This window comes from Eucyclogobius newberryi, unplaced genomic scaffold (genome assembly GCF_026437365.1).
Source record: "Eucyclogobius newberryi isolate DKJ021-1_F unplaced genomic scaffold, fEucNew1.0.hap1 SCAF_6, whole genome shotgun sequence".
Taxonomy (NCBI): Eukaryota; Metazoa; Chordata; class Actinopteri; order Gobiiformes; family Gobiidae; genus Eucyclogobius; species Eucyclogobius newberryi.
Genome location: NW_027316278.1, coordinates 3,286,020 through 3,311,205, shown reverse-complemented (window position 1 = coordinate 3,311,205; position 25,186 = coordinate 3,286,020). Strand labels below are relative to the sequence as shown.

Below are 25,186 nucleotides of genomic sequence, written 5' to 3'. Positions count from 1 at the left end.
ACATGAGAGACACGCGGGGACATGAGAGACACGCGGGGACATGAGAGACACGCAGGGACATTATAGACACGAGGGGACATGAGAGACACGCGGGGACATGAGAGATACGCAGGGACATGAGAGACACACGGGGACATTAGAGCCTGAGAGAATGTTTAAGGCTCAAAGTGGCTCGTTTTTCCCTCTTTCTGTTTCTGAGAAAAAAGTTCAAATTGAAAACGCCCTCAAACAACAACAACATCATTATTACACACACTCTCACACACACACACACACACACACACACACACACACACACACACACACACACACACACACACACACACACACACACACACACACACACACACACACACACACTCTCACACACACACACACACACACACACACACACACACACAGACACACACACACACACACACACACACACACACACACACACACACACACACACACACACACACACACACACACACACACACACACACACACACACACACACACACAGACACACACACACACACACACACACACTCTCACACACACACACACACACACACACACACACACACACACACAGAGACACACACACACACAGAGACACACACACACACACAGACACACACACACACACACACACACTCTCACACACACACACACACACACACACACACACACACACACACACACACTCTCACACACACACACACACACACACACACACACACACACACACACACTCTCACACACACACACACACACACAGACACACACACACACACACACACACACTCTCACACACACACACACACACACACACACACACACACACACACACACACACACACTCTCACACACACACACACACACACACACACACACACACACACACACACACACACACACACACACACACACACACACACACACACACACACACACACACACACACACTCCTCCCTCAGGAGGAGGTGTGTCTTTATAAGGACCGCGGTGTCCGCGCGTCTATGTCACTTCTGAAGAAAACGTTCCAAAAAGCGCGTTTATTATTTTTATTGGAAGAATTTTTTGAGCTTTTATCACGTTGTTGTGGCCTTCAAAACCTGTCACACGTCCACCACCTCCAGCACCACCTCCAGCACCTCCAGCACCACCTCCAGCACCACCTCCAGCACCTCCAGCACCACCTCCAGCACCTCCAGCACCTCCAGCACCTCCAGCACCTCCAGCACCTCCAGAGCCCAAAACTCACCCTGAAGAGGAACCACTCGGCGCGCGTCTTTCCTCTCCTCGTCCCCGGCGCAGCTTCACCTCTTCCCCGGGCAAACCGCCGCGCTGACCCCGCTGTTTCGGTGCTCCACGCCGGCTCCACGCCGGGTCAGAAGGTCGGCCGTGCCTCAGCACTCTGCGGCCCGCGGAAGGCGCACCTGCTGCTGCTCCCGCGGGACTGACATCCATCACGCGCCACTCGAGCTCGTCACGCGGACAGGTTTGACTCCGTGACCTCGCGCCCGCGTCTCCCCCGCGCTTTCCCCGGGGGTCTTCACGGCGGCCGCGTGCCTCACACCGACGCCGCTCCACGCACCCAAGGCGTCCCCGGTCACGCCGCGATGGGCTCGGTTCTGCCCGGTTCCAGCCTCGGTCTCAAAACGCCCGGGTTCATGAAGCCGCAGCCGCAGCCCGTGGCCCCGCAGCTGTCCCTCGCTGACATCATCACGTCGGACGTCCTGCACAGTTTCCTGTACGGGCGCTGGCGGCACGTGCTGCACGGCGAACACCCGCAGCAGCACGAGGAGCGCGCCACGGCCCCGAGCGTGAGCCCCAAGACCGCGTTCACGGCGGAGGTCCTGGCGCAGTCGTTCTCCGGAGGTCAGTGTCCCGCACGAGCTCATTCTACAACTGCATCTCCTTTAGTCATATTTGAAACATTGTGACTAAAATGTTTGGTTTTGTGCGTGTTTATTTCACTCTGAATGCGGCACAAACACGTCAACAGGTGCTTTCCACGCGCGGCCTCACACACTGTTACTGTTATTGTCTTTAACTTTGCTTTTATTTGAATGTAAATTCATTATTTTTGTCTTCAACTTTGCTTTTATTTTAATGTAAAATTCAGTCTTTTATTATAAGACAATTAAACGAAATTCGTGTTCATAAGATGTCTCTCTGCGCGTTCAAAAAACACCGTTTGCGCCTTTTATTCCACAGACTTCATGAATGACGCAATGCGGTGGTTTAGCAGATGAAATGTGACAGAATATTTAAATGTGTAAATTGCTTTAAATAATCCGTTGCAATAATCATTTGTTGCTTTTTCCTCGCGGGGCCAGACTTTCCTTTTGGTCACGCGCGATCATAGAAGACAATTATTCCCTGATTACGATGACATTTTGACACCATTTTTCAACACACATTTTTAGCACAAAGAAAAGTAAAGACAATGCACCGTTTTTACATTTTTAAACACGGATCATTTCACCACGTTTGAGACGAAAGGCCGCGCGCGTTTGGGCCTCGGACGCGCGGTGCGGATTGGACAGAATCTTTGACCCGCGGGACAATATCCACTCGTGTGAATTAAAACACTTTTCTGAGGGTCTTGTGTCTGCGACGCGCGCGTGGGGGGGGGGGGGGGGGGCCGTGAAGGCCCCCGTGAAGGCCCCGCGCGCGCCTCTGACACACGCGATCATCTCAAACACATTTCACAGTCTGATTTTCACCTTTGAGTCAAAGTGCGCGCGAACATGACAACAACAACAACAATAATAACAATAATAATAATAATAACACGTAAACACCTGTTATTGCGGTTAATCGTTATAATCGTAGTTGTTGCTCACGTCGGGTTTGACGCAGTGAAATCGCGCACAGTTTTGCACATTCGTGTTCACACTTTTCTTGAAGTTAAATACAGAAGTCTAATCATAAAACACACTGTCTAAATTAAGAACATTTTATTCAATTAAAGTTAAATAAAGTATTAAAATTAAATTAAGCCCGTTTTCCAAGAGTTTCTCCTTTTAACTTAAACATTACATTCCGTGACCAGTGCTTTTCTGTCAAGATTCTTTTTCTTTTCTTTAAACATTTTTTTTTATTGTTTCATTGTTGCCACATAAATATATATTTTTAATGAGATTTTTTTTACAGAAAACACAACATATATTACATTTTATTACAAATAAAATCAGTCGCTTTTATTGGTTTAGGTGAAAAATCTGATCATGATTTTATACTTCTGTGACGTGAGTAATCTGATTTCCCTCTGATCGTTCACAAAGTGCAGTTTTGTCCAGGACGCTGGGGAAATGCACTAAAGTACATTTGTCTCTTGTACTTGTACTTGTACTTGTACTTGTACTTTCACACACCCGCGGGCCTCATTCCATCATGTCCCACGCGCTCATTCACACACGATGATTGGCTCTTAAACGCGCGCGCACCTGTTTGACCGCGGGGCTCATTTGGCTCCATTACCGCGTTAATCCCGTGTCCGCGCCCCCCTTTTAACCCCCGGCTTCTGATTATTTATGGCCTCTTAATGCGCGTGTGAAGGCCCCTCATGCCCGTGTGAAGGCCCCTCATGCGCGCGCGGCCCTGGCTCTTGTCTCGTGCTGCTTTTGTGCCACGTTTAATCTGCGTCTCGTTTACGTCGCGCCGGTTTCACGCTCGCGCGGGACCGTGAAATGCGCAGTGACGTTAAAAAGCTGTCGGCGGGAGGGGGTTTTTGTGTCGCGGGCCCCTCGCGGGCCCCTCACGGGCCTCGGCGCGGATTAACCTCGTGATAAGAATGTTTGAAATGATTTAGAGACGCGGGTCACGTGGTTCTCAGCGGGGCGCGGCGCGACCAGCTGCGTGACACAATCACGTGTTCACTCTTACAAGTTGTGGAGACAATGCCAACCGCCATAAAACAACAACAACAACAACAAAGAGGCTTTACGTGAGAGAACGTGAAGGAGAACGTGCACGTGATGGACAGCAGACTTCCGGCGGAGGGGGCGGGGCCTCATCTTTTACGTCATCATTTTACCAGAATTCAACTTTACGAAACTTCAGAGCGTCTTTTTTATCGACAAATAAATGAAGACGTTTCTATGGAAACATAATCAATGAAGAAATAAACTGTGAAAATTATTTATTTCTTTGATTCATGATGTTTTTCTCCTCCAGAAGTTCAGAAACTGTCCAGCCTCGTCCTGCCCAGTGAGGTCATCATCGCCCAGAGCTCCGTCCCAGGTACGAGGCTCCAACGAGGGTCCGGTTTAGACCCGGTTTAGACCCGGTTTGGACCTGGTTTAGACCCGGTTTAGACCCGGTTTAGACCCGGTTTGGACCCGGTTTAGACTCGGTTTAGACCCGGTTTAGACCCGGTTTAGACTCGGTTTAGACCCGGTTTAGACCTGGTTTGGACCCGGTTTAGACCTGGTTTAGACTCGGTTTAGACTCGGTTTAGACTCGGTTTAGACCCGGTTTGGACCTGGTTTAGACCCGGTTTAGACTCGGATTGGACCTGGTTTAGACCCGGTTTAGACCCGGTTTAGACCCGGTTTAGACCCGGTTTGGACCTGGTTTAGACCTGGTTTAGACCCGGTTTAGACCCGGTTTGGACCCGGGTCTCAGGTTCTGTTCTCTGTGGCAGGTGAAGGTCTGGGGATCTTCTCAAAGACCTGGATCAAGGCCGGAACTGAGATGGGCCCTTTTACCGGACGACTCGTGTCCCCTGAACACGTCGACCTGTTCAAGAACAACAGCCTGATGTGGGAGGTACGAGGGGCCCCGAGGGCCCTCAACGCACCTCACACACTGTCCTGGGGGCCAATGTACATCCTCATGGGCCACAGTAGATCCTCAGGGGCCACAGTAGATCCCCAGGGGCCACAGTAGATCCCCAAGGGCCACAGTAGATCCTCAGGGGCCACAGTAGATCCCCAAGGGCCACAGTAGATCCCCAAGGGCCACAGTAGATCCTCAGGGGCCACAGTAGATCCTCAGGGGCCACAGTAGATCCCCAGGGGCCACAGTAGATCCCCAGGGGCCACAGTAGATCCTCAGGGGCCACAGTAGATCCCCAGGGGCCACAGTAGATCCCCAAGGGCCACAGTAGATCCTCAGGGGCCACAGTAGATCCCCAAGGGCCACAGTAGATCCCCAAGGGCCACAGTAGATCCCCAGGGGCCACAGTAGATCCCCAGGGGCCACAGTAGATCCCCAGGGGATCTACTGTTTTACAGTTTGACTTAACAGAACGTTAAATCAAACTGTAAAAACTTAATTTAATGAAAAGACCAAATAAATGGATCAGATTTGGAAATAAACGCTCACGATAAAGACTGGACTTATTTAAAACAGGATTCTTGTTGTTGCTCAGGTGTTTAACGAGGACGGGACCGTGCGCTTCTTCATCGACGCCAGTCAAGAGGACCAGAGGAGCTGGATGACCTACATCAAATGTGCTCGAAACGAGCAGGAGCAGAACCTGGAGGTGGTTCAGGTCGGCTCCAGCATCTTCTACAAGGCAGTGGAGGTGAGCCCCGCCTTAGCCCCGCCTTAGCCCCACCTTAGCCCTGCCTCAGACCCGCCTCAGACCCGCCTTAGCCCCGCCTTAGCCCCACCTTAGCCCTGCCTCAGACCCGCCTCAGACCCGCCTTAGCCCCGCCTTAGCCCCGCCTTAGCCCCGCCTTAGCCCCGCCTCAGACCCGCCTTAGCCCCGCCTCAGACCCGCCTCAGACCCGCCTCAGACCCGCCTCAGCCCTGCCTCAGACCCGCCTCAGACCCGCCTCAGACCCGCCTCAGACCCGCCTCAGACCCGCCTCAGACCCGCCTCAGACCCGCCTCAGCCCTGCCTCAGACCCGCCTTAGCCCCGCCTCAGACCCGCCTTAGCCCCGCCTCAGACCCGCCTCAGACCCGCCTCAGACCCGCCTCAGACCCGCCTCAGACCCGCCTCAGACCCGCCTCAGCCCTGCCTCAGACCCGCCTTAGCCCCGCCTCAGACCCGCCTCAGCCCCGCCTTAGCCCCGCCTTAGCCCCGCCTCAGACCCGCCTCAGACCCGCCTCAGCCCCGCCTTAGCCCCGCCTCAGACCCGCCTTAACCCCGCCTTAGACCCGCCTTAGACCCGCCTTAGCCCCGCCTCAGACCCGCCTCAGCCCCGCCTTAGCCCCGCCTCAGACCCGCCTTAACCCCGCCTTAGCCCCGCCTTAGACCCGCCTTAGCCCCGCCTTAGACCCGCCTCAGACCCGCCTTAACCCCGCCTTAGCCCCGCCTCAGACCCGCCTCAGACCCGCCTTAGCCCCGCCTTAGACCCGCCTTAGCCCCGCCTTAGCCCCGCCTTAGACCCGCCTTAGCCCCGCCTCAGACCCGCCTCAGACCCGCCTTAGCCCCCCCTTAGACCCGCCTTAGACCCGCCTTAGCCCCGCTCTAGACCTGCGTTAGACCTGGTTTAGTCCTGTTTTGAAAGGAAACTGTAATGACAGGTGCACAGCTCCCTCTAGTGGATGAATATGAAAGTGACCTTGTTTTTCTATTTTAAATTACAATGACACTTTATATCACAAAAAGACAAATATTCAGAACTTTCGTTGGTATTTTTTAAATCCACGTTTTTGTCTCAGACGATTCCTCCGGATCAGGAGCTGCTCGTGTGGTACAGTAACTCACACACCACTTTCCTCGGGATCCCAGGGATTCCCGGAGGAGACGAGGACCACATCAAGAAGAGCAAGAGCGGTTAGTCCTGGTTTAGTCCTGGTTTATTAGTCCTTATTTAGTCCTGGTTTAGTCCTGGTTTAGTCCTGGTTTAGTCCTGGTTTAGTCCTGGTTTAGTCCTGGTTTAGTCCTGGTTTAGTCCTGGTTTATTAGTCCTTATTTAGTCCTGGTTTAGACCCGGTTTAGACCCGGTTTAGACCCAGTTTAGACCCGGTTTAGTCCCGGTTTAGTCCCGGTTTAGTCCCGGTTTAGACCCCTGTATAACCTCTGGTCTCCTGCAGATGAGTTCCACCTGGACCCGGCCACGCCCGGCTCCGCCCCGCTCCCGCCCGGTCTGAGCGTGGGCCGGATGCGCTGCGTGATCTGTCATCGTGGCTTTAACTCGCGCTCGAACCTTCGCTCGCACATGAGGATTCACACGCTGGACAAACCCTTCGTCTGCCGCTTCTGCAACCGCCGCTTCAGCCAGTCGTCCACGCTGCGCAACCACGTGAGGCTCCACACGGGGGAGCGGCCCTACAAGTGTGTGGTCTGCCAGTCCGCCTACTCACAGCTCGCAGGTACCGCTGTAGTCCTGTTTAGTCCTGTTTAGTCCTGTTTAGTCCTGTTTAGTCCTGTTTAGTCCTGTTTAGTCCTGTTTAGTCCTGTTTAGTCCTGTTTAGTCCTGTTTAGACCTGTTTAGTCCTGTTTAGACCTGTTTAGACCTGGTTTAGTCCTGTTTAGTCCTGTTTAGTCCTGTTTAGTCCTGTTTAGTCCTGTTTAGTCCTGTTTAGACCTGTTTAGACCTGGTTTAGTCCTGTTTAGACCTGGTTTAGTCCTGTTTGGACCTGTTTGGACCTGTTTGGACCTGTTTGGACCTGTTTAGTCCTGTTTAGACCTGGTTTAGTCCTGTTTAGTCCTGTTTAGTCCTGTTTAGTCCTGTTTAGACCTGTTTAGACCTGGTTTAGTCCTGTTTAGTCCTGTTTAGTCCTGTTTAGACCTGGTTTAGTCCTGTTTGGACCTGTTTGGACCTGTTTGGACCTGTTTGGACCTGTTTGGACCTGTTTAGTCCTGTTTAGTCCTGATTTAGTCCTGCTTTAGTCCTGTTTAGACCTGGTTTAGTCCTGTTTAGTCCTGTTTAGTCCTGTTTAGACCTGGTTTAGTCCTGTTTGGACCTGTTTGGACCTGTTTGGACCTGTTTGGACCTGTTTAGTCCTGTTTAGTCCTGATTTAGTCCTACACACCTCAGAGTGTATAAAGTTCTAAAGACACACTTACTCCTTTACTTTTATAAACCTTAAACTCGCCCTTAATAAAACTCCTCCCCTCCTCGTGTGAAGCTCCTCCCCTCCTCGTGTGAAGCTCCTCCCCTCCTCCTGTGAAGCTCCTCCCCCCCTCGTATGACAGAGGTCGTCATGTCCCTGAAGGAGCGACTGGACTGTGTCTCATAGAGACTATTTCTCTTCTGAATGTGCCGTTTATTCACCTCAATTATGTCCAAAAGAACGGAACAAATCCTCCCAAACTGAGTCCACAAAGACACAAGACGACATAAGACCATCTTTACACACAATGAGACACACACAAGACGACATAAGACCATCTTTACACACAATGAGACACACACAAGACAACATAAGACCATCTTCACACACAATGAGACACACACAAGACGACATAAGACCATCTTCACACACAATGAGACACACACAAGAGGACATAAGACCATCTTTACACACAATGAGACACACACAAGAGGACATAAGACCATCTTTACACACAATGAGACACACACAAGACGACATAAGACCATCTTTACACACAATGAGACACACACAAGACGACATAAGACCATCTTTACACACAATGAGACACACACAAGAGGACATAAGACCATCTTTACACACAATGGGACACACACAAGAGGACATAAGACCATCTTTACACACAATGAGACACACACAAGAGGACATAAGACCATCTTTACACACAATGAGACACACACAAGAGGACATAAGACCATCTTTACACACAATGAGACACACACAAGACGACATAAGACCATCTTTACACACAATGAGACACACACGAGGACATAAGACCATCTTTACACACAATGACACACACAAGACGACATAAGACCATCTTTACACACAATGAGACACACACAAGAGGACATAAGACCATCTTTACACACAATGAGACACACACAAGAGGACATAAGACCATCTTTACACACAATGAGACACACACAAGACGACATAAGACCATCTTTACACACAATGAGACACACACAAGACGACATAAGACCATCTTTACACACAATGAGACACACACAAGAGGACATAAGACCATCTTTACACACAATGAGACACACACAAGAGGACATAAGACCATCTTTACACACAATGGGACACACACAAGAGGACATAAGACCATCTTTACACACAATGACACACACAAGACGACATAAGACCATCTTTACACACAATGTGACACACACAAACACAACTAAACAAAGGGTTAGTCTGGACGAGGAGAAGGATTTAAATTCTGTAGCTGGACTTATTTATTTAAAGTGATAAACACATTTTAAATACACTATTTAACATTAAAACTCACTGACTTTGGAAAGAGGGGTCAGACAGGGTTGTGCTTGGTCCCCCCTGTTGTTCGCTTTGTACTTGGAACAATTGGCCCAGTTTATTAGACAATCGGAAACAATTTACGCCGTTTCAATCGATGGGGCGGAGCATGAACCTGCTGCTGATGATTAAGGGGCGGAGCATGAACCTGCTGCTGATGATTAAGGGGCGGAGCATGAACCTGCTGCTGATGATTAAGGGGCGGAGCATGAACCTGCTGCTGATGATGGGCGGAGCATGAACCTGCTGCTGATGGGCGGAGCATGAACCTGCTGCTGATGATTAAGGGGCGGAGCATGAACCTGCTGCTGATGATTAAGGGGCGGAGCATGAACCTGCTGCTGATGAATAAGGGGCGGAGCATGAACCTGCTGCAGATGATTAAGGGGCGGAGCATGAACCTGTTGCAGATGATTAAGGGGCGGAGAATGAACCTGCTGCAGATGATTAAGAGGCGGAGCATGAACCTGCTGCTGATGATTAAGGGGCGGAGCATGAACCTGTTGCAGATGATTAAGGGGCGGAGCATGAACCTGCTGCTGATGATTAAGGGGCGGAGCATGAACCTGCTGCAGATGATTAAGGGGCGGAGCATGAACCTGCTGCTGATGATTAAGGGGCGGAGCATGAACCTGCTGCAGATGATTAAGGGGCGGAGCATGAACCTGCTGCTGATGATGGGCGGAGCATGAACCTGCTGCAGATGATTAAGGGGCGGAGCATGAACCTGCTGCTGATGATGCGTTTCCTTCATGAAGTCGGTCCAATGTCTGATACAAAATGAACGTAAAAGACACTGAAGTTCTTTAGGAGGTCATAATAGCTTGACAGTTCTCAAAATGTGTGAAGTACTTTCATGTTTTATGCTTTAAGTACAAGTACTGCAAAACCTTTACTGATTTTGCACATGTTTCTGTGGTTTCTACGGTGACAAAAGTTCTTCTGGAGCAGCTTTGACTCTGTGTTTGTGTTTTTCAGGGCTCCGAGCGCACCAGAAGAGCGCCCGGCACCGCCCCACCTCAGAGGGGGGCCAGGGCGTGCACCTGGGGCCGGCGGGCGTGCACGTGAGCCACAGCACACCCCCGCCTCCTCCACACCCGGCTGTCCTGGCCCACCACCTCCCCACCATGGTCCTGTGAGAGGGGCCCGGTTTAGTCCTGGTTCAGACCCGGTTTAGACCCGGATTAGACCTGGTTTAGTCCTGGTTTAGACCTGGTTTGGACCCGGTTTAGACCTGGTTTAGACCTGGTTTAGACCTGGTTTAGACCTGGTTTGGACCCGGTTTAGTCCTGGTTCAGACCCGGTTTAGACCCGGATTAGACCTGGTTTAGTCCTGGTTTAGACCTGGTTTGGACCCGGTTTAGACCTGGTTTAGACCTGGTTTAGACCTGGTTTGGACCCGGTTTAGTCCTGGTTTAGACCTGGTTTAGTCCTGGTTTGGACCTGGTTTAGTCCTGGTTTAGACCTGGTTTAGACCTGGTTTAGACCTGGTTTAGACCTGGTTTAGACCTGGTTTGGACCTGGTTTGGACCCGGTTTAGACCTGGTTTAGACCTGGTTTAGACCTGGTTTAGACCTGGTTTGGACCTGGTTTGGACCTGGTTTAGACCCGGTTTAGACCCGGTTTAGACCTGGTTTAGACCTGGTTTAGACCTGGTTTAGTCCTGGTTTTTAGACCTGGTTTGGACCTGGTTTAGACCCGGTTTAGACCTGGTTTAGACCTGGTTTGGACCTGGTTTAGACCTGGTTTGGACCTGGTTTGGACCCGGTTTGGACCTGGTTTGGACCTGGTTTAGACCTGGTTTAGACCTGGTTTAGACCTGGTTTAGACCTGGTTTGGACCTGGTTTAGACCCGGTTTAGACCTGGTTTAGACCCGGTTTAGACCTGGTTTAGACCTGGTTTAGTCCTGGTTTTTAGACCTGGTTTGGACCTGGTTTAGACCCGGTTTAGACCTGGTTTAGACCCGGTTTAGACCTGGTTTGGACCCGGTTTAGTCCTGGTTTAGACCTGGTTTGGACCTGGTTTAGTCCTGGTTTAGACCTGGTTTGGACCTGGTTTAGACCTGGTTTAGACCTGGTTTGGACCTGGTTTGGACCTGGTTTGGACCTGGTTTAGACCCGGTTTAGACCTGGTTTAGACCTTTTTTAGACCTGGTTTGGACCTGGTTTAGACCCGGTTTAGACCTGGTTTAGACCTGGTTTAGTCCTGGTTTTTAGACCTGGTTTGGACCTGGTTTAGACCTGGTTTAGTCCTGGTTTAGACCTGGTTTAGACCTGGTTTAGACCTGGTTTAGACCTGGTTTGGACCTGGTTTAGACCTGGTTTGGACCTGGTTTAGTCCTGGTTTAGACCTGGTTTGGACCTGGTTTGGACCTGGTTTAGTCCTGGTTTAGACCTGGTTTAGACCTGGTTTAGTCCTGGTTTAGACCTGGTTTGGACCCGGTTTAGACCTGGTTTAGACCTGGTTTAGACCTGGTTTGGACCCGGTTTAGTCCTGGTTTAGACCTGGTTTGGACCTGGTTTAGACCTGGTTTAGACCTGGTTTAGACCTGGTTTGGACCTGGTTTGGACCTGGTTTAGACCCGGTTTAGACCTGGTTTAGACCTGGTTTAGTCCTGGTTTTTAGACCTGGTTTGGACCTGGTTTAGACCCGGTTTAGACCTGGTTTAGACCTGGTTTAGTCCTGGTTTTTAGACCTGGTTTGGACCTGGTTTAGACCTGGTTTAGTCCTGGTTTAGACCTGGTTTAGACCTGGTTTAGACCTGGTTTAGACCTGGTTTGGACCTGGTTTAGACCTGGTTTGGACCTGGTTTAGTCCTGGTTTAGACCTGGTTTGGACCTGGTTTGGACCTGGTTTAGTCCTGGTTTAGACCTGGTTTGGACCTGGTTTGGACCTGGTTTAGACCTGGTTTAGACCTGGTTCAGACCCGGATTAGACCTCAGTTTTGGTTCAAATGGTACGTGAAGTATTGTTGTGCCTCTGTGTGTACTCAGTGTACTGCATGTTTGAAGTACATTTGTCCGTTGCATGCTTCAGTGCTTCAGAAAAGTCATTTGTGACACTGCAACTAAAATGTTTCCATCATCACAGGGTCAAGTTTACATTTCAGCTGCAGCTCTAAAACATATTTCATTATTTAAAAGATTTTAAAACTTTTAAAAACTCCAGTGTTCTGAGTTTGAGGAGTAATACTGAGCTGGTCCAGCAGAGGGCGCACAACGCTCCCTGTGTTTAGACCTGGTTTAGACCTGGTTTAGTCCTGGTTTAGTCCTGGTTTAGACCTGGTTTAGACCTGGTTTAGTCCTGGTTTAGTCCTGGTTTGGACCTGGTTTAGACCTGGTTTAGTCCTGGTTTAGTCCTGGTTTAGACCTGGTTTAGTCCTGGTTTAGTCCTGGTTTAGTCCTGGTTTAGACCTGGTTTAGACCTGGTTTAGTCCTGGTTTAGTCCTGGTTTGGACCTGGTTTAGACCTGGTTTAGTCCTGGTTTAGTCCTGGTTTAGTCCTGGTTTGGACCTGGTTTGGTCCTGGTTTAGTCCTGGTTTAGACCCGGTTTAGTCCCGGTTTAGACCTGGTTTCGTCCTGGTTTCGTCCTGGTTTAGTCCTGGTTTAGACCTGGTTTAGACCTGGTTTAGTCCTGGTTTAGACCTGGTTTAGTCCTGGTTTCGTCCTGGTTTAGTCCTGGTTTGGACCTGGTTTAGTCCTGGTTTAGACACTTTCATGTTCTGATTTTTGTGACTAAATTATTGTCATGTTTTATCGTGACCTTTCACCCAAATTGGGCCTGAACAAACTAAAAGTTTCTGTTTTTTCTCCGTTAAACGATGACGTCGCCGCTGCACGTGTCACTCAAACTGTCATTTGTACATTTCAACATTGAAACATGTGAATAACAGAATGTGAACATCACTTTAATGTTTTACAGTGATTCACCATGAATGAAATATGTGTTATTGTATTAAAGATTATAATAATAGTAAAGTATTCAGTCTCTGGCGTGTTTTTGTGCGACTCAAACTGAGCCGACCAAAGACTTAATCACATCATCAATTTTATTACTTTAAAGAAAGTGTTTTGTCCAGATTTTTCTCTCTGTTCCAGACTCTGATGATGGAATAAAACTATCTCTAGATTTAGGTAAAGGGGGCGGGGTTTACCGTGTGGTGCCTGAGGTTCCTGTACAGGTCTTATACTGAGAGTCATGTGGTGCCTGAGGTTCCTGTACAGGTCTTATACTGAGAGTCATGTGGTGCCTGAGGTTCCTGTACAGGTCTTATACTAAGAGTCATGTGGTGCCGGGGGTTCCTGTACAGGTCTTATACTGAGAGTCATGTGGTGCCTGAGGTTCCTGTACAGGTCTTATACTGAGAGTCATGTGGTGCCTGAGGTTCCTGTACAGGTCTTATACTGAGAGTCATGTGGTGCCGGGGGTTCCTGTACAGGTCTTATACTGAGAGTCATGTGGTGCCGGGGGTTCCTGTACAGGTCTTATACTGAGAGTCATGTGGTGCCGGGGGTTCCTGTACAGGTCTGATACTGAGAGTCATGTGGTGCCTAAGGTTCCTGTACAGGTCTTATACTGAGAGTCATGTGGCGCCTGAGGTTCCTGTACAGGTCTTATACTGAGAGTCATGTGGTGCCTGAGGTTCCTGTACAGGTCTTATACTGAGAGTCATGTGGTGCCTGAGGTTCCTGTACAGGTCTTATACTGAGAGTCATGTGGTGCCTGAGGTTCCTGTACAGGTCTTATACTGAGAGTCCTGTGGTGCTGGGGGTTCCTGTACAGGTCTCATACTGAGAGTCATGTGGTGCCTGAGGTTCCTGTACAGGTCTTATACTGAGAGTCATGTGGTGCCTGAGGTTCCTGTACAGGTCTTATACTGAGAGTCATGTGGTGCCTGAGGTTCCTGTACAGGTCTTATACTGAGAGTCATGTGGTGCCGGGGGTTTCTGTACAGGTCTTATACTGAGAGTAATGTGGTGCCTGTAGTTCCTGTACAGGTCTTATACTGAGAGTCATGTGGTGCCGGGGGTTCCTGTACAGGTCTTATACTGAGAGTCATGTGGTGCCTGAGGTACCTGTACAGGTCTTATACTGAGAGTCATATGGTGCCTGAGGTTCCTGTACAGGTCTTATACTGAGAGTCATGTGGTGCCGGGGGTTCCTGTACAGGTCTTATACTTGGAGTCATGTGGTGCTTGAGGTTCCTGTACAGGTCTTATACTGAGAGTCATGTGGTGCCTGAGGTTCCTGTACAGGTCTTACACTGAGAGTCATGTGGTGCCTCAGGTTCCTGTACAGGTCTTATACTGAGAGTCATGTGGTGCCTCAGGTTCCTGTACAGGTCTTATACTGAGAGTCATGTGGTGCCTGGGGTTCCTGTACAGGTCTTACACTGAGAGTCATGTGGTGCCTGAGGTTCCTGTACAGGTCTTATACTGAGAGTCATGTGGTGCCTGAGGTTCCTGTACAGGTCTTATACTGAGAGTCATGTGGTGCCTGAGGTTCTGAAGTATCTGAACTTTACATTCTGTTCTATCTATCCCCCTCGGTTTGTTTAACTCTTCTACAAGTTGTTAGGAGTACTGAGGCCTGTTGTAATTTATTGCTAGGAGTAAGCAACAGGCAAAGCGATAGGCCGAAAAAGGAAATATAGGTCTGAGCAACTTTCCCCCACGTATGTTCTCATCCTGTAACTTTCCCCTGGTGCTACCCAAATAAGGATACCTTTACATCTTGTTCTCTCATTGGCTAATTCGTTGGTACATGGATAGGGTCATACCTGTCAGATATTGTTTATCGGTCTCTGTGCGGTTTCAGTATATAAGGCGAGGTACGCCCAGAGACAGGGTTCGTCTTCCTGATCACCAGCGGACCCAGGGCGCTGTTTTCTGCTGTCCTGTATTTGACACTGCTTTCTCTGTAAATAAACTAACTTGAAAAGTTGCAGAGCTTTGTCAGCGTGAATCCTTTGTCTACACCCTACGCCCCAAACGAGCATTGATCCAGCCACCACAGTTCCTGTACAGGTCTTATACTGAGAGTCATGTGGTGCCGGGGGTTCCTGTACAGGTCTTATACTGAGAGTCATGTGGTGCCGGGGGTTCCTGTACAGGTCTTATACTGAGAGTCATGTGGTGCCTGAGGTTCCTGTACAGGTCTTATACTGAGAGTCATGTGGTGCCGGGGGTTCCTGTACAGGTCTTATACTGAGAGTCATGTGGTGCCTGAGGTTCCTGTACAGGTCTTATACTGAGAGTCATGTGGTGCTGGGGGTTCCTGTACACTACTGAGGCCCAAATACGACTCCGTATCTGGGCCTCAGGACTCCGTATCTGGGCCTCAGGACTCCGTATCTGGGCCTCAGGACTCCGTATCTGGGCCTCAGGACTCCGTATCTGGGTCTCAGGATTCCGTATCTGGGTCTCAGGACTCCGTATTTGGGCCTCAGGACTCTGTATTTGGGCCTCAGGACTCTGTATTTGGGCCTCAGGACTCTGTGTTTGGGCCTCAGGACTCTGTGTTTGGGCCTCAGGACTCTGTATTTGGGCCTCAGGACTCTGTATTTGGGCCTCAGGACTCTGTATTTGGGCCTCAGGACTCTGTATTTGGGCCTCAGGACTCAGCAGTAAAAAAGACCCTCACAAAAAATGGACGACAAAAAAAGCACGGACGATCACGGACTGGACTGACATTCTGGACACACATAAAATGGAATAAAAATGCATTAAGACTTCAATTGAAAATGGACAAATTTGACGGATTTTGGTAAAATCCTGGGCCAGACCAACATCACATGATCTCTCTCGAGTTTGCATGTTCTCCCCGTGTTACCGGGGGTTCTCTGGCTCCTCCCACCGCTTAAACACACGTGTGAGATAGAAATGGCAAGTGTAAAATTGGCCAGAGTCAATGAATATGAGGGTCATGTCCCAGTGACTTTGGGCCTTAGGCGGGTGACTGGAGCCTGCCCCAGTGACTTTAGGCCTTAGGCAGGGCAAATCCTGGACAGGGGCCGGTTCGTCACAGGGTTTATCACAAAGACATAGACACGCTCCATTTTCAGGTTCAAAAGTTACTCTTCCATTTTGTAAATATCTAAAGTTCTCTCAGTCCAGTGCTTGACCGTCGCTCCGTCCCGTCGTCCACAGCCATCGATTCGATCAGAGATGAACCTTACGCTTTACACTTCATCACACGAGTCCAGACGACCCTCGGTCCTCCAGTCTGAAGACTCGCGTAAACTCTGCAGTGACCCACAAACGAAGGCGTGGTCAGTGACGAACATCTGCCATATGCACTGAGGAGTCTGCTACGTGTTTGTCCCTGAAATGTTCCACACTAAAGCATTAAACCTCTCTCCCTTTATGTGCTTTTATCGGCCCTCAGGCCAAACTCTGCACTCTTTGGCGTGTGGCTCTGGTCCAGGGCCTTTTGTCCCTCAGACGCTCTGCAAACACAGACCGGTCGATACACAGCACACACACCTTTGAACCTTTCATTTCCCGTATTCTGGACATTTACGGTAAAACCAAAAACCAATAGATAAAAACCCACAAATGCTCTTCATCTGAGGAGCTGAAACCAGGTCTGAAAAGAGCTCGAGCCAGATCTTAAACCGAGGCTAGAATAGGGTCTGGAGCAGGGTCTGGAGCAGGGTCTGGAGCAGGGTCTGGAGCAGGGTCTGGAGCAGGGTCTGGAACAGGGTCTGGAACAGGGTCTGGAACAGGGTCTGGAGCAGGGTCTGGAGCAGGGTCTGGAGCAGGGTCTGGAGCAGGGTCTGGAGCAGGGTCTGGAACAGGGTCTGGAGCAGGGTCTGGAGCAGGGTCTGGAACAGGGTCTGGAGCAGGGTCTGGAGCAGGGTCTGGAGCAGGGTCTGGAGGTCTAAAGCAGGACCTCATCGGGATCTGAACCAAACCAGGTCTGAAGCCCTCGCGGGCTCGTGGGTCCTGAAGCCCTCGCGGGTCCTGAAGCCCTCGCGGGTCCTGAAGCCCTCGTGGGTCCTGCAGAATGTCCGTGGTCCGGGTGAAGCTCTTGGTGCTGCTCCTCTTGGGCTGGATGAGTCCTGAAACTGAAGCGCAGAAGCAAACGTGAGTCTGAAGGTTTCATATCTCAACCTTTGTGTAGTATTTCTGTAAAATACCATGAAAACACACATATTTATCCAGAAAAAACACTACTCGGTGCATTAGAAGTCTAAAGGTACAAGTACTCCTTTAAAAAGGAACCTTTAGGAGTAAAAAGTTGAAGTAATTATTAAAGCGTCAAATATTGATTGTTTTCCTTTTCTCCTGATCATTTACGTCGCTTCATTTGCTCGGGACGTGAACGTGCAAAAACACAAACCCTTAAGGCATTTTCAGCCGCTCTGAACTTTTATTCTAGTTCAAAAATGTAGTTCAGAGTCCAAAGTCCAGCTTTCTGCCCCTGTCACCACCTCTGGCTGCAGGTTCCTGGTGGTGGCCCCGCTCTCCTTCAGGCTGGATGCCCTGGAGAAGGTGGTGGTCCAGTTATTTGGATTCTCAGAGCCAGAAACGGTCCATGTGTTTGTGAAGAAGACGATGGGCCACGAGCCGATCCTGCACCAGAGACTCACTGTGAGCGCCACCAGTGGACACATGGGGGAAGTGCAGCTGCAGGTCAGGACACACACACACACAGGACACACACACAGGACACACACACAGAGACACACACAGAGACACAGAGACACAGAGACACACAACACACACACACAACATACACAACATACACAACACACACACACACACAGAGACACAGAGACACAGAGACACACAACACACAACACACACACAGAGCATACAAGCATGTAATGCACTCAAAATAACAAAAGTGCCTGTCAGTGACCAGTATTCTTATCACTATTATCATTATCATTATCATTATTATTATTATATAAGTTATATTTATCCTTTATGAGAAGTACTCGTTGCAGGGCACTGTCCCAGCTGTCGTCATGGTAACAGTCAGTGATGTTTCTCCTCTTTCTGCTGCAGCTGACTCCACAGCAGGTGGACAACACTATGGACCATGTGATCCTCCACGTCCAATCAAACAGCTTAAACCAACACATGCGTGTGAGCCTGAGCCGCACCAACGGCTTCCTATTGGTCCAGACGGACAAGCCACTGTACACGCCCACACAACAAGGTGAGTACCACTGTACACGCCCACACAACAAGGTGAGTACCACTGTACACGCCCCAGCAGACAGGTGAGTGCCACTGCACACGCCCCAGCAGACAGGTGAGTATCACTGTACACGCCCCAGCAGACAGGTGAGTGCCACTGTAGACGCCCCAGCAGACAGGTGAGTGCCACTTTAAACGCCCCAGCAGACAGGTGAGTGCCACTGTAGACGCCCCAGCAGACAGGTGAGTGCCAATTTAAACGCCCCAGCAGACAGGTGAGTGCCACTGTACACGCCCACACAACAAGGTGAGTACCACTGTACACGCCCCAGCAGACAGGTGAGTGCCACTTTAAACGCCCCAGCAGACAGGTGAGTGCCACTGTAGACGCCCCAGCAGACAGGTGAATGCCACTTTAGACGCCCCAGCAGACAGGTGAATGCCACTTTACACGCCCCAGCAGACAGGTGAGTACCACTGTAGACGCCCCAGCAGACAGATGAGTGCCACTGTACACGCCCCAGCAGACAGGTGAGTGCCACTGCACACCCCCCAGCAGACAGGTGAGTACCACTTTACACGCCCCAGCAGACAGGAGAGAGCCACTGTACACGCCCCAGCAGTACACGCCCCAGCAGACAGGTGAGTGCCACTGTAGACGCCCCAGCAGACAGGTGAGTGCCACTGTAGACGCCCCAGCAGACAGGTGAGTGCCACTGTACACGCCCCAGCAGACCGGTGAGAGCCACTGTACACGCCCCAGCAGTACACGCCCCAGCTGACAGGTGAGTGCCACTCCACTTTACACGCCCCAGCCGACAGGTGAGTACCACTGTACACACCCCAGCAGACAGGTGAGTACCACTTTACACGCCCCAGCAGACAGGTGAGAGCCACTGTACATGCCCCAGCAGTACACGCCCCAGCTGACAGGTGAGTGCCACTCCACTGCACACGCCCCAGCAGACAGGTGAGTGCCACTGTAGACGCCCCAGCAGACAGGTGAGTGCCACTGTACACACCCCAGCAGTACACGCCCCAGCTGACAGGTGAGAGCCACTGTACACGCCCCAGCAGTACACGCCCCAGCTGACAGGTGAGTGCCACTTCACTGCACACGCCCCAGCAGACAGGTGAGTGCCCCTCCACTGCACACGCCCCAGCAGACAGGTGAGTACCACTGTACACACCCCAGCAGACAGGTGAGTACCACTGTACACGCCCCAGCAGACAGGTGAGAGCCACGGTACACGCCCCAGCAGTACACGCCCCAGCTGACAGGTGAGTGCCACTCCACTGCACACACCCCAGCAGACAGGTGAGTGCCACTCCACTGCACACGCCCCAGCAGACAGGTGAGTACCACTGTACACGCCCCAGCAGACAGGTGAGTACCACTGTACACGCCCCAGCAGACAGGTGAGTACCACTGTACACGCCCCAGCAGACAGGTGAGAGCCACGGTACACGCCCCAGCAGTACACGCCCCAGCTGACAGGTGAGTGCCACTCCACTGCACACGCCCCAGCAGACAGGTGAGTACCACTGTACACGCCCCAGCAGACAGGTGAGTACCACTGTACACGCCCCAACAGACAGGTGAAAGCCACTGTACACGCCCCAACAGACAGGTGAAAGCCACTGTACACGCCCCAGCAGACAGGTGAGTGCCACTGTACATGCCCCAGCGGACAGTTCTTATCATGTGGAGCGTAAGTCCAGGTGAGGGAGTGAGATGATCTGACAGGTGCTTTTGTCCACAGTTAAAGTGAGGGTCTTCTCCCTGAACCAGGAGCTCAGACCGGCCGACCGCAGTGTCTTCCTCACGTTCAGGGTGAGTGTGCCTCGGCGCTCCAGCAGGGGGCGTCACCACTTGCACATAATCCACTACTTTATGGGCCTTCTACCCCATGTCTGTGGAAGAACAGTCCATCTCTCACTGGGACAAAGTCTGCGAGACAATAACGGCCATTGAAGTAGAAGAAGTTGTAGTTGAAGCATTACTAATCGTATTATTATTTTCTAGGACCCGCAAAGTGAGAAGGTGGACGTGGTGGAAGTGAAGGACGTCAGTAACGGGATGCCATCGCTGCAGAATCCCTTCAAAATCCCCATCAACCCCAAGTACTGCTACAGCAACATACTGCAAATCCCTTCGTCGTGGTGAACGTCCCTAACTCTCCCCGTCTGCAGGTTGGGCGTGTGGACGATCGAGGCGTCGTACATGGAGGACTTTGACACAAAAGCCATGACCACGTTTGAAGTTCGAGAATACGGTCAGAACCAACAAATTAAACATTACAAGGACTCAACCTGAAGTAGCCGCACTGGCTCTCAGCTCCATGGAACTGACACAAATACTCAATAGCCAGGAATAGTGAATGTTTCTCGTCAGTGCTGCCCCCTTCTGGCGGTGAGTTGTCCCCTAAAGCACTTTACATCAAGGACCTATTCACCCAATCACACGCCTGATGTTCACAGACACTGGGGGCGAGTTGGTTTAAGTGGCAGTGAGCTGTGAGTTTAAGTGCTTTCTCTCCTCAGTGCTGCCCCTTGTGGCGGTGAGTTGAAATGCTTTCTCTCCTCAGTGCTGCCCCTAGTGGCGGTGAGTTGAAGTGCTTTCTCTCCTCAGTGCTGCCCCTAGTGGCGGTGAGTTGAAGTGCTTTCTCTCCACAGTGCTGCCGAGCTTCACCATCCTGATCGAGCCAAGCCAAACCTACGTGAGCCACAACAATTTCAGACGCTTCAGCTTCAAAGTGTCGGCCAAGTGAGTATCACAACTGTCCGTCCTAGTGTCACCGCTCACTGTGAGTCTCTGCTCAAGCACTAGAGCACTAGAGAGATGCAACCTGAGGAATCTTTCCTCAGGTTGCATCTGGAGCAGTTCTGGATCTTACACACTCTCTCCTCAGGGTTTGTCTGGAGCAGTTCTGGTTCTTAAACAATCTCTCCTCAGGTTGCATCTGGAGCAGTTCTGGTTCTTACACAATCTCTCCTCAGGTTGCATCTGGAGCAGTTCTGGTTCTTACAGAGTCTCTCCTCAGGTTGCATCTGGAGCAGTTCTGGTTCTTACACAGTCTCTCCTCAGGTTGCATCTGGAGCAGTTCTGGTTCTTACACAGTCTCTCCTCAGGGTTTGTCTGAAGCAGTTCTGGTTCTTACACAGTCTCTCCTCAGGTTGCATCTGGAGCAGTTCTGGTTCTTACACAGTCTCTCCTCAGGGTTTGTCTGGAGCAGTTCTGGTTCTTACACAGTCTCTCCTCAGGGTTTGTCTGGAGCAGTTCTGCTTCTTAAACAGTCTCTCCTCAGGTTGCATCTGGAGCAGTTCTGGTTCTTACACAGTCACTCCTCAGGTTGCATCTGGAGCAGTTCTGGTTCTTACACAGTCTCTCCTCAGGGTTTGTCTGGAGCAGTTCTGGTTCTTACACAGTCTCTCCTCAGGTTGCATCTGGAGCAGTTCAGGTTCTTACACAGTCTCTCCTCAGGTTGCATCTGGAGCAGTTCTGGTTCTTACACAGTCTCTCCTCAGGGTTTGTCTGGAGCAGTTCTGGTTCTTACACAGTCTCTCCTCAGGTTGCATCTGGAGCAGTTCTGGTTCTTACACAGTCTCTCCTCAGGGTTTGTTTGGAGCAGTTCTGGTTCTTACACAGTCTCTCCTCAGGTTGCATCAGGAGCAGTTCTGGTTCTTACAGAGTCTCTCCTCAGGTTGCATCTTGAGCAGTTCTGGTTCTTACACAGTCTCTCCTCAGGTTGCATCTGGAGCAGTTCTGGTTCTTACAGTCTCTCCTCAGGTTGCATCTGGAGCAGTTCTGGTTCTTACACAGTCTCTCCTCAGGTTGCATCTGGAGCAGTTCTGGTTCTTACAGAGTCTCTCCTCAGGTTGCATCTGGAGCAGTTCTGGTTCTTACACAGTCTCTCCTCAGGTTGCATCTGGAGCAGTTCTGGATCTTACACACTCTCTCCTCAGGGTTTGTCTGGAGCAGTTCTGGTTCTTACAGTCTCTCCTCAGGTTGCATCTGGAGCAGTTCTGGTTCTTACACAGTCACTCCTCAGGTTGCATCTGGAGCAGTTCTGGTTCTTACACACTCTCTCCTCAGGGTTTGTCTGGAGCAGTTCTGGTTCTTACAGTCTCTCCTCAGGTTGCATCTGGAGCAGTTCTGGTTCTTACAGAGTCTCTCCTCAGGTTGCATCTGGAGCAGTTCTGGTTCTTACACAGTCTCTCCTCAGGTTGCATCTGGAGCAGTTCTGGTTCTTACACACTCTCTCCTCAGGGTTTGTCTGGAGCAGTTCTGGTTCTTACACAGTCTCTCCTCAGGTATCTTCACGGCGCTCCGGTGGTGTTAGGAGAGACGTTCCTCCGTTACGGTTTCGTGAGTCCCAGGGCGTCTCCAGTGATCTTCCCGAGCTCCGTCCAACGATTCCACGTAAGACAAACCGCTCACCAAAGATTCGTTGGGATCTTTTTATTTACCGTGATTGTTTCTCGTCCAAACTCAACACAAACATTTCCGGAAATTAACCCTAATCTTAATTTGGAACCAGGTCCTTCAGGTGTAGGACTTCACCTTCTTGTATCGTTTCCATCGAACAGAAGGATTTCCTGATATTTCGTTGTAAGTCGAATAAATGTTTCTACAAAAACATTTAAAACTCAAATTTTTCAGATTTAAATGTCCCGAATATGTGACATTTTGGCTCTTTTTACATGAAATATTGTATGATGAAAAACCTCCAATAATTTGTATACATCTCAAATGTTTGTAAGTTAAGTACAAAAAAGGTCAAATTATTATTTATGAAATTATTACTTATTTGGTAAAAAAAAGTAACATTTGTGGGCGTGTAGTAATTTGCTGGCAGAAAGTATAAAGTGTATTGTTGCTGACAAAAAGAGTCAAAGAGCATGAGATGTTCTTCTGAGATGCTCCTCTGAGATGTTCTTCTGAGATGTTCTTCTGAGATGCTCCTCTGAGATGCTCCTCTGAGATGTTCTTCTGAAATGTTTTTCTGAGATGTTCTTCTGAGATGCTCCGCTGAGATGTTCCTCTGAGATGTTCCTCTGAGATGCTCTTCTGAGATGTTCTTCTGAGATGTTCCTCTGAGATGTTCTTCTGAGATGTTCTTCTGAGATGTTCTTCTGAGACGTTCTTCTGAGACGTTCTTCTGAGATGTTCCTCTGAGATGTTCCTCTGAGATGTTCTTCTGAGATGTTCTTCTGAGATGTTCCTCTGAGATGTTCTTCTGAGATGATCTTCTGAGATGTTCTTCTGAGACGTTCTTCTGAGACGTTCTTCTGAGATGTTCCTCTGAGATGTTCCACTGAGATGTTCCTCTGAGATGTTCTTCTGAGACGTTCTTCTGAGACGTTCTTCTGAGATGTTCTTCTGAGATGTTCTTCTGAGATGTTCTTCTGAGATGTTCTTCTTACTCATGTATCGATATGTTTGCTGGCTTCAAAGCTTCATATCATGTTAAATCTTGTAATTACAGCTGTCGTCTGAAGGAACGCTGGAGGTCACTGAGGACCTGGAGAAGGTTTTCTCCAAACAAGACGGCCTCAGGACTCTGAACGAGCTCAAGGGCAAGTTCCTCTACATCGCTGTCCTGCTGCAGGAAAACACCGGTGAGACACCTGCATCTGAGGGCGGGGCTAAGAACTCAGGTTATAACACACAGAAACAGGTTATAACACATAGAAGCAGGTTATAACACGCAGAAGAAGGTTATAACACGCAGAAGCAGGTTATAACACGCAGAAGCAGGTTACAACACGCAGAAGCAGGTTATAACAAGCAGAAGCAGGTTATAACACGCAGAAGCAGGTTATAACAAGCAGAAGCAGGTTATAACAAGCAGAAGCAGGTTATAACACGCAGAAGCAGGTTATAACACGCAGAAGCAGGTTATAACAGGCAGAAGCAGGTTATAACAAGCAGAAGCAGGTTATAACAAGCAGAAGCAGGTTATAACAGGCAGAAGCAGGTTATAACAAGCAGAAGCAGTGGGTCTCAAACTTATCACATCAAGTACATCCAAGAAAAGATGTGGTTGAGGACCACCAGCTCTAAAACTGGTTCTGTGATCTGAAAACGTGCAGATATAAGGACTTTAAAAACACGGAGGAGCTCCATGGGTCAAAGACGTGAGGCGGAGCTCCTGTGTTCGTGTTTGCAGCTCGAGCTGGAGAGACCTTTAATGAAGAGTCATGAGTTTCCTTTTAGTGGCGAAGCAGTGCTCAGCGGTCACTACTTTGACCCGTGTGTCCTGCAGGGGGCATCAGTCAGGAGGCGGAGCTTGCATCAGTGAAGTTCGTGAAGAGTCCGTACACTCTGGGTCTGGTCTCCACGCCGCTCTTCATCAAACCGGCGCTGCCTTACTACATCCAGGTACCTCCGCGTCTGTGCTGGACTCCGCTCAGATCCAGACATCCCTCACTCGCCGCGGGGGACGTGCTCGTCTTTACACCGGCGTGTGTTTCAGGTGCTGGTGAAGGACCACCAGGGGGCGCCGGTGAGCGGGGTGCCCGTGCGTCTGGTGAACACGCAGATGCGCAGATCCGGCGGAGATCCAGAAAACCTCTACTGTTCAGACAAGACCACGAGCTCCGCGGAGGGCATCGCCGACCACGTCTGCAACATCCAGGCGGGGGCGCTGTCCGTGGCTCTGCAGGTACAGGGGCGTGGAGGCGATCCGTGCAGGGCGTGTC

The 25,186-nt window shown here is 50.3% G+C and overlaps 2 protein-coding genes across 2 annotated transcripts in view; both read left to right on the top strand.

Moving 5' to 3' along the window:
* Positions 1-1,609: 1,609 nt before the first annotated feature.
* On the top strand, positions 1,610-11,608 carry LOC140347093 (PR domain zinc finger protein 12-like). Its single transcript, XM_072433430.1, has 7 exons — positions 1,610-1,869; positions 4,174-4,239; positions 4,643-4,767; positions 5,372-5,527; positions 6,614-6,728; positions 6,989-7,267; positions 10,310-11,608. The coding sequence occupies exons 1-7, from the start codon at positions 1,611-1,613 to the stop codon at positions 10,468-10,470; spliced, it is 1,161 nt and encodes a 386-aa protein (XP_072289531.1). The 5' UTR covers position 1,610; the 3' UTR covers positions 10,471-11,608.
* A 5,711-nt stretch (positions 11,609-17,319) lies between these two features.
* c5 (complement component 5) overlaps positions 17,320-25,186 on the top strand; it is a 64,943-nt gene continuing 57,076 nt past the window's right edge. Inside the window, exons 1-11 of the mRNA XM_072433440.1 lie at positions 17,320-17,419; positions 17,779-17,968; positions 18,347-18,500; positions 20,245-20,315; positions 20,508-20,605; positions 20,675-20,757; positions 21,158-21,248; positions 22,796-22,904; positions 23,971-24,103; positions 24,751-24,866; positions 24,961-25,149. Coding sequence (XP_072289541.1) covers positions 17,340-17,419; positions 17,779-17,968; positions 18,347-18,500; positions 20,245-20,315; positions 20,508-20,605; positions 20,675-20,757; positions 21,158-21,248; positions 22,796-22,904; positions 23,971-24,103; positions 24,751-24,866; positions 24,961-25,149 — 1,314 coding nt within the window. The 5' untranslated portion in view covers positions 17,320-17,339. The remainder of the gene's footprint in view (positions 17,420-17,778; positions 17,969-18,346; positions 18,501-20,244; positions 20,316-20,507; positions 20,606-20,674; positions 20,758-21,157; positions 21,249-22,795; positions 22,905-23,970; positions 24,104-24,750; positions 24,867-24,960; positions 25,150-25,186) is intronic.